Source organism: Enhydra lutris, unplaced genomic scaffold (assembly GCF_002288905.1).
Source record: "Enhydra lutris kenyoni isolate GAN:26980312 unplaced genomic scaffold, ASM228890v2 scaffoldscaffold36, whole genome shotgun sequence".
In the NCBI taxonomy this organism is placed as follows: Eukaryota; Metazoa; Chordata; class Mammalia; order Carnivora; family Mustelidae; genus Enhydra; species Enhydra lutris.
Window position 1 is genome coordinate 297930 of NW_019154120.1, and position 20436 is coordinate 318365.

Consider the following 20436-nt stretch of genomic DNA (forward strand, 5'->3'; position numbering starts at 1 on the left):
AATAGGTCGCCTCCGGCGCTGATGGGCGGCCCGGACCGGTTCGTGTTACTCAAGTGGCCCCACGGTCTGCTTCTGCTGTGGCTTTGTTCTCTCTCCCCCATTAACTTCTCTGCAATCTGCTCTCGGCTCTCACTGTTCACAGCTGAGGCTGTGCTCGTTGTACGGCAGGTCCTGCCTAAGAGCAGGGCTTCTCCGGCCACCTGGCCCTTAGCGGGTGAGGGGCTGGCCCGGGTTCTGCACACCCCGCCCCCCGCCACCGATCTGCAAACCTCGCCTTCAGTGTGGCCCGGGGTCTGCGCCCACCCCTGTGGGGGGAGGGTGGGGGTTGGTCAGTGGTCAGTAGAGCGGTCAGTTTCCGCTCCCCCAGGGAAGGACGAAAGGCAGAAGAAGACGCTTGGGGCCCACAGTTGCTCAGTGTTCCTATGCCTCACTCTGAAACGTGAGACCAGGTTTCATGATCTTGTTGGAAATAGTGTGAGGCTGTGCTGAGTAGGGTGCCACACACTGAGCGGGGCGCGGCCTCCAGGCCCCGGAGCGGTCCGAGAGTCACCCTTCTGTGCCCTGCCTGAGAGACAGGCCGTTGGCTGCCCACACCTGCGGTCTTGCTTCCTGGAGTCACCGCAGGAGGCCAGAGGCACAGGTGTGGCTGAGGGCAGGGGCAGACCTCGGGAGCGGGGAGTGGGGCCTCTTCCCACGGCCCTTTGGCGCCACAGTTCTCGCTCGTTCTGTCTTGACGCCTAGTGTTGTGTGTAAATTCTTCCACAGGGACGGTCTTTAATGCTGGTCGATTAGAATGCATTGAGTTAAAGTGGTGAATCCCAATTTCCAGGGATAAGGCCACAGTGTGAACTTTAACAAGAAGCCTCTCTGGGACGAGCAGATGAACGGAGCCCACACACGTCCACACCTGGGAGCCTGTGAGGGGCCATGTCAGGTGGTGTGGGGGCTGCAGGGGTTATGAGCGCTGAGGCCTCCCCGGGGGTTGCCCTGGACTGCCTGGGTGGGCCTGATGTCGGCAGAGGCCCTTAGAGTAGAAGAGGAGAGAGGACACGGCCAGGAGGGACTTGGGGAAGAAGTGGTTCTGGCGCTGGCCGTGGGGGAGGGGCAGGAGCGGAAAGTACCTCGGAAGCTGGCAGGGCAGGGACATGGGGAGCTCAGCCTCAGGTACACAGAAAGCAGAAAAGGTGAACAGCAGACACAAATCCAAACACATCAAAATAACATTAAATTTGAATGAATTAAACAACCCAAATCAAAGGGCATAATTGCCAGAATGAATTTTTTTTAAGTTCTACTATATGCTTTCCGCAGGAAACACACTTTGGATTCAAAGATACAAGTAAGGTAAAAGTGAAAGAACAGAGGGACCCCTGGTGTCATCTGCCTTAGGCTGAGGTTATGATCCCGGGTCCTGGGATCCAGCCGCATCAGGCTCCCTGCTCTTTGGGGTGTCCGCTTCTCTCTGCTCCTCCCCCAATCTCACAGCTGCGGTGGGCTTTGACCTTGCTTCTCGGAACAGCATCCCCCCCCACCCCCAAGCCTGTCCCTGCCTGGCTGGCCTCCTCGCTGCAGCTCCGCTCTGGCGGAGGACGGACCGGGTCTCACGAGCCCTGGGCTCCTCGAGGGGAGGTGGGGGGCAGACAGCCTCAGATGGAGAGCCCATCCCCAAACTCCACATGGGAGAACACAGCAGGATGTGTTTGAGGGTTAGTGAGGTCCATCTCTAATTCTTGAATCCAATGAGACTTACGTATTTTTGTGTCTCCTATGTATGAGATACACAGCACACTCCTAAGGGAAACTTTTTAATGACACGTGGTTTTCTCTCCTGTCCTCTGCCGGAAGTGGGAAGGTGGGGGACGGAAACACCGACTAGTTCAGGCTGGAAGCGCTAAGGTCCCATGACCACAGTGCTGGGGGCCTCCCCGTGGAAGGCAGGCGGCCCCCACTTCCTGGCGGTTTTCTGCTGGGGCGTTGGGGTTGCCTGAGGAGGCTCGCCATGCACACCTCAAGTATTTCAGGAAGGAAATCTTTAATACCCCTGTTTCAGTGTTCTCAGAGGATAGAAAGCCTAAACAAATAACAACAACTTAAATGTTTTATACCTGTCTTTTGTAGAGGTTTTTGATTTTGAAGGTACTGGTTCATGTTGGAAGTTAAGAAATGGAATCAAAGAAGAAAAAGCAGGTTACTTACACAATTAAATATATAATTTCCTGTCTGATTAGAAGGAGCTGTACATGCTCATAGTCGACATTTTGGGGGAGGAGAGAGGCGTATGAAGTGAAAGCAAGTAGCTTTCCGTCCGGCCGCCCGGAGGTGACATCTGTGAACTCTGGGGACACTTCTGCAGTTTGTCTCCTGTCACAAAACTGGGAGTATCTCAAAATGAGGCTCAAATTTTTAAAAATGTCTCCTTCCACTGGGGGTTCCTTCTGTGCCCTTGTTCAGACTCTGGTTGGGCTGGGGTGTGGGTCCTGGAGGAGGCTTCGGCCTCCGGGGGTGGCCAGACACACGTGTTTAAGGAAGAAATCTTCCAGAGACGCTGCTGTTTACCCACCGCGTGAGTGAAGTCCGATGTGTCTTCTGTGCTGTGTTTTTCCTTCTCACCTGTCATGTTTTATTTGGAGAACGTGAGACATCTACAGACTCGGGGAGAGGTGTGGTCGTGCCCACCTCTGGCTGCTCCCCGAGGCCCTGTTCTCGTCGCCCGCCTGCAGTTTTTGAAGGAAATTCCCGACATACCCTGTTTGTGAATAGTTCACAATGTATCTCTTAAAGAGAAGGACTTTAAAAAAATACTGTCATGCCATTATCAGTCATAAAAAATGAGTTCCTTAATTATCTAGGACGCAGTTGCGGTGCAAGTTCCTAGCTGCCTCGTCACTTCCTCATTTGGGGCTGGTTTACCTCCTCGAGCGGGGTCAGGTTACAGGCTGCACACTGCGATCAGCTGATGGTCTCTCTTTCCTTCTTTCTTTTTTTGGAGATTATTTTGGTTTGTTAGAATGCTTAAGCTGCAGAGGGGGAAATAGGCTCCCCGCGGAGCAGGGAGCCCAACGTGGGGCTTGATCCCACAACCCCAGGATCATGACCTGAGCCGAAGTCAGACGCTTAGCCAGGGGAGCTGCCCAGGCGCCCGCTGGTTGTCTTTCTCATCTGCAGGCTCTCCCTCCCTCCTGTCCTTCCGTGTGGCCTGTGTGCCATTACAGCAGGTGGCCTGGTCTGCGGGTTGGTGGGTGGTGCGACCCCAGGCTCAGCCGGGGGCTGACAGCCCAGAGGTGTGCGGGGAATGCAGAGTCGAGAGCTAAGCCACATCTGCGCAAGGACGAGGTTCTTGCTGCTGCAGGGGACGTCCAGCCGCCCTGCACGGATGTGGTCCCAGCCTGGCTTCTGCTGGCCACACCCGTGGTGGTTGATCACATCTTCTTGTCTCTGGTGTGCCGTGTGGAAGGACACTGGAAAGGGATCTTTGGGTCTAGGGGTCTGGTCAGATCTAGGTTTAGTTTTTTCTGTTTTTTGCCGACTGTTGTGTTCTTCTACAAGGACACATGTATTGTTGGCTTATTTCTTGTTGGAGGTCAGTGGTGGCGATCAGTGGTCAGCGGTGGCGGGTGCCCGGTGCCTAACCCGTGGGCCGTGAGGCTGCAGAGCGCTGATGTTCTGTCCGTCTCTGATCACCTGTTACCTGGAGGGATTCTCTGAAGAAAAACTGCCCCTGTAAACGCTGTTCAGTTATCCAGTCTATAATTTATAAATGAAAAGCAGGTCATTGTTTCTCTTCTTTCTCTTCATTTGCCGGTTTTCAGAATTGGTTCCCCGGCATCTTGAAACAGTGATCACGTTGTTTTTCTGCTCTGAGTGTGTGGGTTTCAAATCCCATATTTGATGTGTTTCTCTGAATTGCCTTTTATTATATTTGGTGAAGGCCCCGTTGACTCCCGTCTGCCACTGGGAGCCTCTGCGGTTGGCTCCTGACCTTCTGGCATGGACGAGTGTCCCTTGGACCCGCGATCTCGTGACAAGATGCTCCGGATGCTTGTCTCCTGTTTCTGCCGCAGGCTGAGAGCCGGTCATCTCTCCAAGGAGCCGTGTGCTACGTGCGCGTAGCTTTTGGAGGCTGCACTCCGGTCCCGGGGACAGCTGTGGGACTGGGGGTGGTTCGGCTTTCTCAGTGGGTGGGAGGTTCTGTGGCAGATGGTGTGGTGAGACCTGTAGCCGACTCTGCCGTGCTTCCGTCTTGTCTCACGTCTTCCACCCGCTTCTCGAGGACCCAGGGGCGAGAGAATGGCTGGCCTTCTTCCTTCTGCTCGCGGTGCTCTCCGTAAGGAGTCTCCTGGAACGTTGTTTTCTTGGGGGTCCCAGGACGATACGTTCTTACCATCGATGACCTTGTTCAGAGTCGCTGGGAAGAGTGGCTCCTTAGGGACGGGCACACACTGCTGGCTTCTTGGTTCCTTTTTATTGAAGAAAGAACCTCATCTCTGGTTCAGAGTCAGGTGGTCGCCTTCATCTGACTTGGCCCCAGGTCTCGGCACTCCAAGCTCCAGGATGGAATTGGCTGGGGAAGTGGGTGGGGGAGGGTCACATACCATCCTTGAGAATGAAAGCTGAGGACCCCCCCCCCCGCTCCAAGCCCCTGGAAGGTGTTTGTCTGTGAGCCATTCTGCATTTCTAAGGGTTAATCGGTGTCCTCCTTGGACACGGGTCACACATCCTGTGTCTCCCCTGCCTACAGCCCTAACTGATGTCCGTCGCATCTCCATTTTGCTTGGACCCCCCTGGCGCCCTGGTCTCTGGGTCGTCCTGTCCATGGAACCCTCACCCTCCATGGCCCCCATGCTCTGCTCCTCCCAACTGGTCTCTCCACATGCCTACCGCAGTGGCTCTCACACCACGATGGGGACCTGAAGCCCCTGGAAACCGCATGTGCCCTGGCTCGTGGCAGCTCCCAGCCTTCCCGCCCGCCATCCCCTAGCTGTCCTCTGGTGCTCAGGACGGCCAGTTCTCCTGTCTGAGCTCCTGCTGGAGTCTCTGTGGCTTGGGTCTCCTTCATTCTCTGTGTCCCTCCCTCCCTCCTTTCCTCTCAGCTTCTCACGTGCCTGGGGAGTCTGCTGGGACATGGTCATGTGGCCTTCTCACGTGGCCCACACTTCCTTGTGACACGGCAGCCGGGCTTCAGGGGATGGGTCTGGGAGAGAACCGGGTGGGAGCTGTGTCTTTCTTGTCATCTGGTCTTGGGGCCCATGCAGCATCATCTCTGTAGCCTGGAGTGGTCACGGTCCCCAGGAACCCAGGGGTGCATCCAGGGGGGAGCAGTGAGCCTCTGACGTCACTGTGGGCGCGTTGCTGGGAGGCCTAGACCACGTGGGCAGCATGGACCGTGGGTCCCTACCTGGGCTCTCAGCTTCAGGACTGGCTCACCTCCAGTCTGTCCTGCACAGGGACGGTTCTCTGCTTTGTAGCCAGGAAACCTTTAGGTGGCTTGACTCTGTCCTTGGGGTGAGTCTCCTCACCCTGACCCATGACTCCCTACCGGCTGCTGCTTTTCCTTCCCCCGTGGTGCTGCCCAGAGAGCCCGATGGGCCATGTTCTCTCACTCCTGGGCCTCCCCCTGGCCCCACCCTGCTCCCTGGCGTGCTTCCGAGCTCTGCTTGTCCGCTGGGCATGATGTGGCCTGAGTCGAGAGGGCAGATGGCGTGTGGGGGTCCGGCCTGCACCCGGAGCCAACTTAAGCAGTGTGTCCTGTGTCCCCTTCGTCCCCTCCCCCTTGCACTTTGGAACCTGATCCTTAGAGGAAGTGTCAGTGAGTGGGGAAATCGGTCTCAGGAGAGAAATAGAATCACGAAGCTGAGGAACTCCGCAAAGCCTGGGTGTTCAAGGGCAGGAGCTGCTGGAGGGGAGCTGGGGAGGGAGTGGGTGCGGAGGTGAGGCGTGTGGCTGGTGCTGCTGGCCCCAGGGAGCCCTCATGTGGGCTGTGCAGCCACTCCTTGTAAGCAGGGTCTGTGGGCATCTGCTCTCCCCATGCACGGAGCCAGTCTGGCATTTTCTCCCAGCTGTTTGCTGGCAGTCTGTCCTTTTATGGGTGGAGCCTCATTACTTGGGGCAGGGGACAGGGAACTGGGCCCAGTGACTCTTCCCTCCGTCTTTCAGACTCCGTCCTGGGCTCCACTGTGCAGGGACTCTGGCTGTGTGTTCAAGGGCTGTGGGCTGTTGTCTAGCAGCACCGTGTTGGGGGGGTCTGCGGTGGGGCTGGGCTGCCGGAGGAGCGGGTTCCCCCAGCACGGAGTCATCTCGTGCTACGTCAGGTGCAGCTGCCCTGACTCCTCCAGTTCCTCCCTGGTGGGACGGACGCCACATTGTCTCTGGGCCACACGCTTGTCAGGTTCTCGGGTTGAACTGGCCCCCCATTCCCAGTGGGCGTTTCGTTGAGCCGCTCCGGAAACAGCTTTCTGCCGTGGCCTTCTGAAGGGCGTGACCCTGGGACGAGAGCAGTCGAAGCTCACATATAGATGAGTTTTTAGGGGAGAATCGAAGTAGCATCTGCTTTCTCTTTCTCTCAGCCTAGCAGCCGTGCAGTGGCCTTTATGGCACCTCCGACCTTACAAATTAAGTGAAAATATGGTGACTTTTCATTTTTCGGCCAAGATTTCCTCCTCCTGCTCCAGGCACTTCTACGGGAAGAGAAGAGGGTAGGTTGGGGGTAAAATAGTTCAGGAAGTAAATTTCCTAAAACACAGAAGCCAAGATCTGTCCTGTTCCAATGTCTTTTGTTTTTGTTTTTGTTTGTAAAGAAATGCAAAGAGGGCTGGGAGCCAGTGTTCAAACCAGTCTGTTTCTGTCTCTTCCTCCTTTCTGTTTCTCTTTCTTTAAATGTAGCTGCAGATAATAAGGATGAAGAAATCAAGGTCCCCCCCAGGCGGTCATATCTGGGTACGTACCACACCGCACAAGGCGGCCCCCTGGACCCTCTGCTTCATTCATTCTGTGCAGCTCTGTCCCAGCTCAGCCCTCACTGTCCTGCTGCTCCGTGTGTGATTCATTTTACTAAGGCGGCCATGTCTCCAGCGAACTAACCAACCCATAGCCTGCTATTTTTAAGCATGAGCTAGTTCTAGAAACCTGCCCATTCTGCACGCGCACACGCGCGCGCGCGCGTGTGTGTGTGTGTGTTGGGGGGAACAGATGATCAAAGTACAAGTTTTGGAATGCTTTTGTTAAATTTGTTACAAAGTGTTCTATTCTTTTTGATGCTATGGTACATGGAATTGTTTTCTTAATTTCATTTTGGATTGTTCATTGCTATGTTGTAGAAATAAAATTGGTTTTCACATATTAATCTTGTATCCTGCAGCTTTGCTGGTCTCATTCTTTAGTTCTAAATTCTTTCTAGTACATTTTTTAGGGTTTCTCCCTTGTAAGATTATGTTATCTGCAAGTAGAGGTAGTTTTACTTTTTCCTTTCCAATCTGAATGCTTTCTCTTTTTCTTGCCTAATTACCCTAGAATTAGGAATGGCTAGGAATGGTGGGCATGGGTATGCTTGTCTTGTGCCTGGTCTCAATGAGAAGGCATTCTGTCGCCATCGAGCCGGATGAAGTTGCGCAGTTTACATAGATGTCTCATGTAGATGAAGCAAGAACCTTTCTGTTCTGAGTTTGTTGAGTGGTTGTTTTTTGTTTTTTGTTTTTTTAATCATGAAACGATGTTGAAGTTTGTCTAATGCTTTTCTGTGTCTTTTGAGATGATCATGTGGTTTTGTCCTTTATTCTACATTGATTTTTGTATGTTGAACCAACATAGCATTCTTGGGATAAATCCCATCTGATTGTGATGTGTAATCCTTTTTATAAGTTGCTGGATTCTGTTTGCTAGTATTTTTTTTTAAGACTTTTTATTTATTTATTTGACAGAAGAGAGATCACAAGTAGGCAGAGAGGCAGGTGGTTGGAGGGGGGGTGGGGGGAGAAGCAAGCTCCCCGCCGAGCAGAGAGCCCAATGCGGGACTCAATCCCAGGACCCTGGGATCATGACCTGAGCTGAAGGTAGACTCTTAATGACCCAGCCACCCAGGCCCCACCTCCCCCCGTTTTTTAAATTCTTGTGATGACTTTGGTTTTAGTATCAGGATAGTACTGGTCTTCTAAGTCAGGTTGGGAATGGGAAGTGTTCCCTCCTTTTTTTTTTAAGATTTTATTTATTTATTGGACAGAGAGAGAGAGATCATAAGTAGGCAGAGAGACAGGCAGAGAGAGAAGAAGGGGAGCAGGCTCCCTGCTGAGCAGAGAGCCCGATGCAAGGTTCAATCCCAGGACCCTGAGATCAAGACCCGAGCCGAAGGCAGAGGCTTAACCCACTGAGGCGCCCCTTTCCTTTTCCATTTCAAGTTCATGAAGGATTGGTATCAATTCCTTATTAATTAAAAAGAATTTATTGAGGTGTAACTGACATATAACATCTGGTTCGAGTATGTAGTAAGTCTAGTTAACATCAGTCGTACGGACTGTCGTTTGTTTCCTTAGATCCCACATGTAAGCGTGATCATACAGTACTTGTGTTTTTCTGTCTGACTTATTTCACTTAGCATAATGCCCTCAGGGTCCATCCATGTTGTCGCCAATGACAGGACTTTTTTCTTTTTTATGCTGAATAATATTCCGCTGTACATATACACCGCATGTTCTCTATTCATTCATCAGTGGACGGACTCTTGGGCTGCTTCCAGATCTTGGCTATGGTAAATAATGCTCCTGTAAACATGGGGTGCATATATCTTTTTGAATTAGTGGTTTTGTTTTCTTTGGATAAATACCCAGTAGTGGAATTGCTGGATCATGTGGTAATTCTACTTTTAATTTTTTAAGGACCCTCCATGCTGTTTTCCACAGTGGCTGCACCAGTTTGCATTCCCACCAATGGTTCATGAGAGGCCCTTTTCCTCCACATCCTCGCCAACGCTTGCTCTCTGTTGTCCTTTTTTTTTTTCTTTTTAAAGATTTATTTATTTATTTGACAGAGAGAGAGAACACAAGCAAGCAGAGCAGCAGGCAGAGGGAGAGAGAGGAGCAGGCTCCCCGCTGAGCAAGGAGCTCCATGCGGGGCTCAATCCTGGCACCCCGGAATCATGACCTGAGCCGAAGGCAGACGCTTAACCAACTGAGCCACCCAGGCACCCCAGCTCTGTTGTCTCTTTGATTAAAATAGTCACTTGTGTGCTTTGGTGGTTTTCTTTGCTGTTCAGAAGCTTTTTAGTTTGATGTGTTCCCACTTACTTATTTTTGCTTTTTTTCCTTTGCTTTTGAAGTTAGGTCCAAAAACTCATCACCAAGGCCAATGTCACGAGCTTACTGGCTATGTTCCTTTATGGGAGGTTTTTTGTTTTTTAATTGAAATATATTTGACCTATAGCATTATGGAAATTTAAGGTGTACATCATTTCACTTTGATACATTTATATATTGTAGTATGATTGCCGTCATAGTGGTGATTATCATATTACATAGTTAAAATCTTCATAGTGGTTAGAATAATTATGTTTTAGTCTCAGCAGGTGTGATGGCCACAGTACGGCGTTGTCCGTGTTCGCCCCGCAATGCTCTCGGTCTCTGCGGCTTGTTTACTTCTCATCACAAGCTTATTGATTCTTTAAATGTTTGGTAGAATTGTCCTGTGAGGCTCTCTGGGCCTGGACTTGCCTTTGTGGAAAGTTTTAAAATTACCAGGTCAGTCTCTTGTTACAAGTCTCTTCAGACTTTCTGCTTCTTCCTGAGCTACTTTTCTTAGTGACTTTTACTTACTTAGTTACTTTTCTTAGTAACTTTTACTTAGTTACTTAGTTAATTTTCTTTGCTTGGAATTGCTTGGAATGTGTCCACTGAGTCTAATCTGCTGATGTGTACTTTTGTCTTATTTTTGTTTCTGGACAGGTGGTTTCTCTTTCGTCCTTGACTTGAATAGTGTGAGTCCCCTTCTCTCTCTCTCTCTCTCTCTTTTCGTTGTTCTAGCTAAAGGTTTGCCAATTTTATTGATTCCCCCCCCAAAGAACCAACTTTTGGTTTTGTTGATTTTCTCTGTTGTGTTTCTATTCTCTCCTGTGTTTATTTTGATTCTAGTATTTCCTTCTCTCCTGCTTACGGCATTGGGTTTAGTTTGCTTTTACTAGTTTCCTAAGAGTGGAAGGTTAGATTATTGATTTGAGATACTTTTTTCTTTTTTAGTATAGTATGTATAATCGTAAACTTCTAATAAATGCTTTCAGTGAACCCTGAAAGTTTTGGCATGTGGTGTTTTCATTTTCATTGGTCTTAAATACTTTTTAACTTCCTTTGAGATTACTTCTTTGACCCGTTTTTTTATTTATATATGTGTGTCATTTGCACATATTTGTGAAATCCCCAGATTTTCATCTGTAACTGATTTCTAACTTAACCCATGTAGTTGGAAAATATACCTTATATCATTCCAGTCATTTTAAGCTGAGGTTGGTTTCATGGGGTCACAGAAGGTCTTCGGTGGGGGATAGGCAGGACGTTCACCTAAGCAGAAGGTCATGTCCTCTGGTAAGGGTTTAGAAGCAGCCTTAAAACTTGAACTGAAGTGCTGTTTTGATTTGGGGAGAAGCTGCGTTTCCCAGTCTGTCCGGCGCTCGGCCTCTCTGCTACTCTTCCTGCTGCGTCCAGCACGGGGGCCTCGAGCACCGCCTGCGGCTCCGAGGGCCTGAGCCAGCAGCCTGCCATAGAGGCCAGTGCGGGCCTCTCAGCCTGGGCCCTCCCGTCGCCCAGGGCAGGGAGCCCCGCTGAGCACAAGTCATCAGCACAAAGGACTCGCAAGCCAACAGAGTAAGAGGGAAGGGTCCTGCAATTCAGGGGTGCTGAAGGCCAGCCCATCTGCTTGGAGGTCAACCCTGGGGGCATGGCGGGCCCCCCCAGGACAGCGTTTTTGAACAAGGGCTGGTGTTCCTACTCACTGGTTAGTCATACCCTGCTCCGGGGGGGGGGGGGGGGCGCTCTGGGGCCTTTGGGTCCCCGGATCGCCCCCTCGCAGCGGTGGCCTACCAATCGGCAGGGCTGCCCGGCAAGGGTGGTGTGTGGGTGGGCAGGGAAGGTGGGTCGGTGCGGTGAACCCCGTGGCCCACAGTTCTCTAGTCCTGCAGCTGGATTGCGTGGCCCTTTGCTAACCCGCTGCATCCCTGTCGGGCAGAGGTAAAGCTGGAGTGGGCTTGGAGGGTTGGGCAGAGTGGCCGTGGAGAGCCAGCTGCCTCCTGACCAGCCCCTCCCTCCCACCAGGAGCCTTGCAGGCCACCCACCCCAGGCTTCCTCTGGTGACCCCTGAGGCACCATGTGTTCCCCCATGGGGCCTGGCACCCCGTCTTCCTTGTTGGAGTGTGAGCCCGCGGACGTGGGGTCGGAGATCGGGACGGTGTCCCCAGATTGAGCGGGCGCTCAGCAGTCACAGATGAGCAGTCGTGCCTGGGCGGGGGCGTGTGACCAGAGCTGCGTGTTAGTCTGATCCAGGGTTTTGAAGGAAGGAGTGAGGGTGGCTTTGTTTTCATGAAGACTTGATTTTTAAACATTTGCATTTTTTTGAAAGGCCACAAAGTTAGGGTGGGAGTGCACAGCTTGTTCTCAGCTATTTGCAAGAAAGTGTCTGACTTGTTGCCTGGTGACACCAGACCCTCCAGTGCTGGCTCTGGAAAGCAGGATTCCAGCGTCTGTGGGCCCCAGTGAGGTTTGGCTCAGACCAGCCCACCAGCCTCAGCGTGCACTCGCCGGTGCAGGGATGGGTCCCCAGAGCCGCCCGTGTGCTCAGCCGTCCCATGCTCCTGTCCTGTGCTCACAGGGGTCAGTTCCAGACCTTCGTCCTGGGGATCCTGGGGATCCTGGGGGTCCTGGAGGGTCACAGGGGCCCCTGGGTGGTCCTGGGGGTTCCCGGAGGCTCCTCGGGGGTATTGAGGGCCCTGGGGCAGCTCATCTCATGGTCCCCTGTGCTCTCCCTCCACCAGGGGCCGTGTGGCGCCGTTCCTGGCTGTTGCTCTGGCTCCCACACCTTTCTCTGTGGTTTGTACCTATTTCTGGGGGACACTTGAAAGCTTGTGAAGATCCCACTCCTCCTCAGACTTCCACGCATCCCCATGTTTGATGATAAGGGCAGGGATTCATGGCTTCTTGCCTCATTCAGTGACTAAACCCTGTGTCTGGTTGGGTTGCCAGTGGGTCCCTGCGTCCTGCCACGATTCTTGGGGCTCTTCCTTGCATCCTGTCACCTCAGAAAGACCCGGGTGTGTCTGGGGCAGCCTCTGCCCCAGCAGCGTGGACCCTGCCCCTGGGGAAGGGAGTGCTTTTGCAGACCTGAGTGGAGGGGGAGCCTGGCTGGTCCCCGAGTTCTGCTGAGTCTGGTTCCCAGATGGTGCGGGTCCGCTGCTGGGCTTGGGAATGGGGGACTTGTTAGGAAGCAGCACAGGGGGACTCACCCTGGAGCTGCGTGGGTGCGTCTGCCCCCGTGTGGGCGGGGAAGACATGGACGTGGTCCTCTGGCCACGAGGATTTCACGCAGTAGACTTTGTCGTTGACGTAGCTGACACTGAGCCCTCGGTATGTGCCAGACGCTGTTTTAAGTCTTTTGCGAGAAGTTGGTTAATTTTCCCGTGGCCCGTGTGGAGTGTACGGAGATTCCTCCATTTTACAGATGCGGGGACAGGCCCAGAGAGGCTGGGTCGTTGTGCAGGAAGCCACACAACAGTAAGAGGCAGGCTGGGCCCTCTGATGGGTAGGCTGTCCCCGCAGGCCCAGGCCGTGCCCCACCTAGACCCCTCGTCTTTTCCCATGGGGACCCTCGCCTGTGGGAGCATCCGAGCCTCCGGGGACTGGGGCTGACCACTCGATGCTAGGCTTGCTGCCCTGCCTGGCCCCCACTCCTGGGCAGAAGCTTCGTGGCGGGAGCCCCAGGCTGCATGTGGCACGAGGCTCTGTGGGCCCCGGCGGTGGGGGTGCCCGTTGGGACAGGCAGCGTCAGGGGCTACAGGGGGACGGAGGCCGGGGGGAGCTCGGCTTCTGGAGCAGGGGTGACGGGCCAGGGGAGTTCTTGGCTTCTGGTGCAGGGGTGATGGGGGCTGGTGGGGTGCTTGGCTTCTGGTGCAGGGGTGACGGAGGCTAGGAGGGACCTCAGCTTTTGGTATGCAGGGGTAACGGTGGCCAGGGGTGCTCAGCTTTGGTGCGTGATGTTGCTGTGGCTGCTGTGGCAGGCCCTCTTGGTACCTGCATTTCTCCTTGTCCTTGGGCAGTGGCCGGGCCTCACCAGGAGCCACCTGCTGCACGCGGCTCGGGGGCCCGTCCCGCAGGACAGAGCCAGCAGACCCAGTCCGGAGGCAGCCCCAGCTTGTCCCACAGCTCGGCCCTGGCTGTGCCCACATCACTGGGCACTGTGTGTGTCGTGGACCGTGGGGTGGCAGCCCTCAGTTCACGGCTTCCCCCCGCCCCAGCTTCTGGGGACCTGGGGGCAGAGCTGGCAGAGGCCAGGAGCCTGTGTCCAGGGCCAGCAGCTTCTGGCGGACGGGAACAGCTATGAACCCCTGCACTCTCTGTGCTTCTCGGGGCACGTGGGGAGCCCGTGGCTATGTGGGGAGCCCGGACTCAGCCCGCTTTCTCCAGCCCGTGGCTATGTGGGGAGCCTGGACTCAGCCCGCTTTCTCCAGCAACTTCTGGTTGTCACTTTGGCCCTGGGGAAGGGAGCACACCTCTTTCTGGCGGGTGGGACTCTGCCCGAACTGGCGGGAGTGGGCCACACGGGGGTGCTCGCGGGCTTCGAGTTCCAGGAGTTGGGTGGAAATTGCAGGAGCAGAAGCCGCCCCGGGTGACGGAACTGTTCCATCACTGAGGGGGTCCGCGGTGTAGCCCTGATAAGGACAAGCCAGCCAGGAAGTGACCTGTGCGGGCCAGGGTGTCCTCGTCCTCGGGGAGGGCCAGGGTCTCTGTGGCTCCTCCTCCTCAGGGGAGGCTGGGGACGGGGTCTTTTAGGGGCCGACTGATGCTACTGCCCTAGGGGTCAGGCTGCAGAGCTGGGGGCCGGCCATCCCCCCCGCGGCTGGGGCAGCACTTGGACTGGACTCGGCCTCACTCCCTGCCCGGCCAGGCCCTCTGCAGTCCCACGAGGCCCGAAGGCTCTGCGGGGAGGTGCCCAGGCCCCCTTGTAGGCACGCTGGCCTTCGCAGCTCTGCACAGAGCAATGAGGAGTGAAACCAAGTCAGTGCTACCCTGAGACAGCAGCAGCCTCTGGGCCCTCGACTCCCTCAGCCCTGCGGCCGCTGGCGGCTGTCCCCTGCCTGGTGGGGGCTGGGGGGTCCTGCTGTCTCCCCCGCCTTGCATCCAGCCAGTGGCGCTGCCCCAGTATCCCCCAGTGTTTGGCTTGGGGCGTTGGGAGCCGACACGAAGAGCCCTCTGGAGAGGGCGCAGCTCCAAACGGCACGGTTTCCTCCTGGGGGGCAGGCGGAGTTCTGGGTGTGGCTCCGGGGTCCCCAATCTGGAGGACATGGAGGCCAGGCCTGGGATGGAAACCTGAAAACCCAGCTTAGGGTTAGGGCCTAGGGGCGTGGCAGGCCCGATCTGCTGGTGCGGAGGCGGGATCCCCGGGGGTCTGAGTTGAGGACGGGTCACGTGGTGTGTCAGTCTCCGGGTCGGTGGCTGGGGGCGGCTGCCGAATCTGGGGCTGGTCTCGGGCAGGCAAGCAGGTTTCTCCAGGTCAGAGAGTTCTGTGCAGCTCTGGGGGGGCACTGCCTGGACGAGTACGGGGAGGGGTCTCGTGTGGCTGAAGCATGTAGTTGATGGGGGCTAGGGGGCGGGCTGAGCCGAGAGGGTGACGAGGAAGGTTTCACCACTCAGTGTGCACACCTGTTTTGTGGGTGGCGTCCACGGCGGGCGTGTGGGGCAGTCCGTGTCCTCGTGGCCCCAGGGGGCCCTGTTCTCCCGTCTCCCAGGCGGAGTGTACCCCTGAGGCAAGCTGTGTGCTCGAGTCCGAAGCCGGCGTGACCGTGTTCTTCCTGCACTCTCGCTCCTGACTCAGAAACTCCCCCAAAGTCCCTGCTCTTTGCACGGTAGCTGCTCAGTGTCCTCCTAGAAGGACCAGCCTTCGGAGGATGAAAGTGCACCTGATCAGAAACCAGGTCTTTCTCTCCCACGTGGGGACCGTCCCCTGCGCGCGTTCCCCAGATGGAGAAGTTGCTTCTGAATCTGGACGGCAGTGGACTGAGCGTGAAGCCTTCGGGGGCTGGTGGCAAGGGAAGGCGTTGTGAGTCCGGGGAGGCCACTGCCTTCCGACGAGTGGGGTTTTCGGACGTGTAAGTGATGAGGAAGTGTCTGTTCCCCTCTAAGAGGCAGTGGAAAAGCAGGAATTGCTGAAAGTGTCCTTACCCAGTCCCGGAAACCTCTGTTCAGGGCTAAACGCCTTGTTTTCAAGTCTTGTCTAGAAAACACGCCGCGTCTGAGTTCGGTGTGTGGGTCATGAAAATACTGAGATGCGAGGTCCGCTGACCCTGTTGGGCACCTGGGGCATCCGTCCCCTGTCCTCGCTCTTCTGTTCCTGGAGCGCTGCGTCCTTCACAGCCACCTGCCTCTCTCTGGGGCACTGCCCCGGGGCGGGGGGGCAGGTGTCACCTAGGGGCTCCTGTGCCTAGGTGTAGCGCCAGTGTTTCTGGGAGGGAAGCCAGACTCTCTTCTCCCTCAGTTTACTTTAAAAATATTTAACGAAAAGTCTTTCGACATAGGAATCTCTCAGAAGTTGGTTCCGATACAGATCGGGGATCGGTGCGTCTTACTAAGCATCTTCTTTCTCATTTCATGCCTTCTGCATTTATCCAGTATTACCTCAACTGACGTTTTTCTTATATAATTTCCACTTTTATTTCCTTACTGCTTAATTCAGTGAAGTGTATCAGACACAGGTGATGGGCAGATGGGTTGCTGAGTTTATTTTAAATTGCCCAGGAAAAAAATGACATCACTTCTTAAAATTTAAGAGAAGTATTTTAAACTTTAGCATTAGAAAGTACACTTACTGAAGTGGATGTTTATATCTGTATCTCTCTGTATAAAACATTTTATATACATTGAAACTGTTGTCCTCTACTAGATATTAAAATTTCTTCCTTGAGGTGTATTTCACATACCATAAACTTTACCCTTGAAGTCCTTTTGAGATAAATTTTGCATCAAATTCACCATTTTAATCACCTTGAAGTATATGGCTTAGTGGTTTTTAGTACATTCACAATGTTGTATAACCACCACCGCTATCTAATTATAGAGCATTTCTTGGGACACCTTGCTGGCTTAGTTAGAAGACCATGAGACTCTTGGGGTTGTGAGTTCAAGCCCCTTGAACTTCCATCCCCCCAAAAAGGAACCCTTTACCTCCCAATTTCTCTGTTACCCAAGCCCTGGGAAACCCCCTTGTCTGTGTTCTGTCTCCAGATTGCTAGGTCTGGACATTTCCTGTCAGGGAGTGACCCGTCTGTGAGGGAGTGACCCGTCTGTGGCTCCTTCCACTCAGCATAGTGTTTTCCAGGTTCCTCCGTGCGCCTTCTGCCTTCCCGTGGCCGGGTGATTCTCTGTGGTTGACCGGTCCATCACCCCACGTTCACCCCATCGTCCGTCGGTGAACCTTCGTGAATCCCATATAGCTGTGGATGTTTGTGTACAAGTTTATACGACGTGTGTTTCCGGTTCTTTGGGGACGTCTGTGGGGTGGGACTGTTGGCCGGGCAGCAACTCCACGTGAAATCATGGAGGGACTCCAGACGGCTTCCCGAAGGGCACGTTCAGCCTTCCTGCCGGCTGCCCGCCCACTTTCCAGTTTGCCCACATCTGCACCAAAACCTCTGTCTTTCTGCTCACCATCGTGGTCGCTGCGAAGTGGGGCAGTGCGGCTGTGGCTGGCCCTTCTCTGATGACTGGTGCTGTTAGGTGTCTTTTCACGTGCTTCTTGGTCACTTGTGTGACTTCGAGAAAGTGTTCGGGTCCCTTGCCCATTTTTTACTTGGGTTGTCATTTTGTTATAAATCATATATAGTCAAGAAGAATATTGCTTCTTGAGCTGTCCCAGGAATTCTAAATGATGCTTATTTTGTGGATTGCTCAAAGTGTTGTTTCATTTCTCTTGGCCCTGCCGTCTTAGGGGATGGACCTGGACATGCGTCGTCTTCCCCACAGCGGCTGCAGGAAAACTGACCAGCTTGGTGTGGGGACAGGTCAGGTGGTGGAGTGCAACCAGGTCCTGGGAACCCCTCAGGGGCTACTGTCTGGGGTCCCCTGGTTCTGGCTGTGGCACTGAGGAGGAGCTGAGAACGTGTCCGGGTGGGGGTGTCGCTTGACTCCTGGAGTCCAGAAGGCAGAGGCGGTGGCGGAGGGGGCCCCGGAGGGAGCCCCTCTGACCTCAGGTCCTTCGTCGGGCAGCTGGGCCCCCGGTGAGCTCCGGAGCCTGACGCCGGTGCGTGGCCCCTGCCTTCGCGCTGCGCTGGTCTTCAGCCCGGACCGGCTGACCCCGAGGCGGCTCAACCGTCGCACACCCATGAGTGCGGCCCAGGTGGCCCTTGGCCACGGTGCGGGTGCGGTCTTGTGGGTGGGCGAGGCTGCCCGGAGAAGCCGGGCCAGGCCTCAGGGGGACATCGGGGTGGCGGGAGCGCCTTGAGCGTGGCTGCTGGGTGCACGGGGCGTGTCCTTCTCGCCTTCCTCTGTGCCGTGGTTAGGGTTCTTTCGGCCTTGTTCTGCTGGTTTTCTTAATGATATTCAAAAGAACAGTTGTCCTGTATTCTTGGGTGAAATTACTGACCAGGTTTAGAAACTGTCCTTGGGTTGCTTCTGTCATGGACAGAAGGTAGAGCCTTCCCATTGGGTGGTGACCCCCCCCCCCCCAGCCCGGGGCAGAGTAGAGCTGTTGGGGGAGGGGCATTCGTCCGGGAAGGCTGCACTCAGGGGCTGAGGGTGGCCTGAGGTCTGTGACGACCTTCCGAGCTACAGTTCTGCTCCAGATTGGGACTTTGTGGAAATCCAGCCTTACGTCACTGATGGGGGATGGCTGGGTCATGCATCTGTTGGTGTTTCCTTGTTAAACCAGGAGAATCCGGGACAAATCCATGGTATTTGGTGTTCTGCGCTGAGGCACAGCCGCGGCGCTATTTGCAGAGACGTGTCACTGGTCAGGACTGTCCCGTGGGGTCCCTGGGGTCCCGTGGGGTCCCTGGGCCATGGGCCTCTGCGGCTCCTGGGACTTCTGCATGTGGGACGGTCACTTCCTACCCCGGCAAAGGACGCTGGCAGTCTCGAGTGGCACTGCCCCCCCCCCAAATTTCTGGTTGGGGAGGAATTGGGAAGAAGGGTGCCAGGTGGGCACAGGGAGTTTGGTGATGGGTGTGGTGTCCTCGGGGTCAGGGGCCAGAACTGGCTTCTGCTCTGTGGACACACTTTCCACAGTGCCATGCCCGTGAGCACAGAGCTGGGAAAGCGGGCAGCTTGCCGTGTCCCCAGCTTTGCCGGCCGAGGCCCGTGTCGCTTAGAGTACCTCTTGCGCTTGGCCACGGGGCTACCCTCCCCACCCCGGAACCCCAGAGGCTCAGGAACATCTCCCCCCAGAAAAGGTGGGGTCCGCAGTATAAGGGAAGAAAAGGAACTTGTGAACTGAGGGTTGTGTCCCACAGGAATGGACGTGTGTCCTGTGGTCTGGGGAGTGTGTGCTCCTGAGAGCCCGGTGTGGCCAGCGAGCAGCTGTGTGGCCTGGGGCGAGCATCGAGGCTGGGCTGGGAGGGCGGGGAAGCTCGCAGGATGTGCGGGGTATGTGAGGGGTGACGGGGTATGTGAGGGGTGACGGCCAGCCCAGACGGAGTGCCCGCAGGCTGTGCTGCGGGGGGGAGGCACATCCCTCCAGCCACTCGGGGTGGGGGATCAGGCCCGGGACCCTGGGCAGCAGCAGGGGTCTCAGCCGGGAAGGGGCTCTTCTCCACTTTTGTGGAAATCCCTAGGACAGCTGCCGTCCTGTGTAGTCGCCCCTGGATGTAGCTCGGGAGCCTGTGGTCTGGTGGTGTGGACGGGGCCCGGGGTGGCTCCTGAGCACTGGGGGCCCTTCTCCCCACTGTGTGGCTCCGTGGCTCCCCAGTCCCTGTGGGCCACCCCATGTTGCTGAGAGACAGTCAGCACACAGCAAGCCTGTGTTAAGGTGTACGGTTTGGGTGAGTATGGACACTTGCCTGTGACACCCTCCCCAGTGCGGTCTGAGAGCCCAAGCGTGCCTGCCCCCCGAGTTCCCTCTGTCACCCCAGCTGCCTCCCCCCAGCAGGCACCACTGATCGCTTCCCCTGCGCGTCCACTTGCATTGACTGGACTTCAGCGCAGACGGAGTCGTCCCACGTGTCCCCTGTTCCACTGGCTCCGTCCACACGGCAGAGCTGCCTGCACTATGTCCGAGCTGTGGCGTGAGCGGTCTGCCCGTGCTGGTGTCGGTGCTACCGGGCCTTGGAGCTGTGCCATGGGGCTGGTCCAAATAAGGCTGCTCAGAACATGCGTGGACGGGTCCTCCTATAACCGTGTGCCTTCTCTCCCCGGGGTACATGTGGGCGTGCACGGCCGGACCTGACGGTAAGTGGGTTCGGCTTCCTCGGAAACCATCCACGGTGTCCGAGTGCCGCCCGGCGTCCCCCGCGGCGTGCGGGCTCCTGGCTGACACCTCGTCCGCACCGAGTCTGCGCCTCCTTTTGTTTGCAGGCCTTGGAGGGACGTGCGGGCATCTCGGTTGGTTCTCCTCTCACTGGTGATGGTGGGCACCTTGGCCCGGGCCAGCTGTTGTCTCTGCGTCTTTGCTGGTGAGGTGCCCCGATCGGCCGGCTGGAACACTGTTCTCACCGAGCTCTGAGGGGTACTTTTTTCTTTAACATTTTTAATTTTATGAAATCCACTTTACCAGTTTGTTCTTTTACGGGTGACGCTTTTGAAGTATCAGAAACCTTCGTATAACCGTAGTTCTGTCTTTTGCACTTATTTATTTATTTTAAAGATTTTATTTATTTATTTGAGAGTGAGAGAGAGCGGGCACACACAAGCGTGGGGTGAGGGGCTGAGGGCGACGCAGACCCCCACCGAGCAGGGAGCCCGACGTGGGACTCGATCCCAGGGCCCCGGGATCATATCCGGAGCCGAAGGCAGACGCCTCATCCACGGAGCCCCCCAGGCGCCCCTGGGTTCTACATTTAGATCTGTGATCCGCTTTGAGTTCCTCTTTGTTGATGATGTGAGCTATAGCTACAGCCTGTGTCTGCATGTGGTTGTCCCACACCGACTTTTCTCCGCTAAATTGCCTTCGGTGTTTATCGAAGATCAGCGTCTGATTCCTCCGCCCTGGTCAGGACCACACCGTCTTGGCAATAACTCTTGGAATCAGGTGTTGTTAGTCTGCAACTCT

The 20436-nt window shown here is 55.3% G+C and overlaps 1 protein-coding gene across 3 annotated transcripts in view; it reads left to right on the forward strand.

Annotated features, from left to right (window-relative positions):
* Window positions 1–20436, forward strand: part of LOC111154214 (PQ loop repeat containing 1) — a 47061-nt gene that overhangs the window by 8881 nt on the left and 17744 nt on the right. Inside the window, exon 4 of one of the 3 annotated variants that reach the window (XM_022513679.1) lies at window positions 6880–6933. The exons of the other annotated variants lie outside the window; for them this stretch is intronic. Coding sequence (XP_022369387.1) covers window positions 6880–6933 — 54 coding nt within the window. The remainder of the gene's footprint in view (window positions 1–6879; window positions 6934–20436) is intronic. 3 annotated transcript variants of the gene reach the window in all.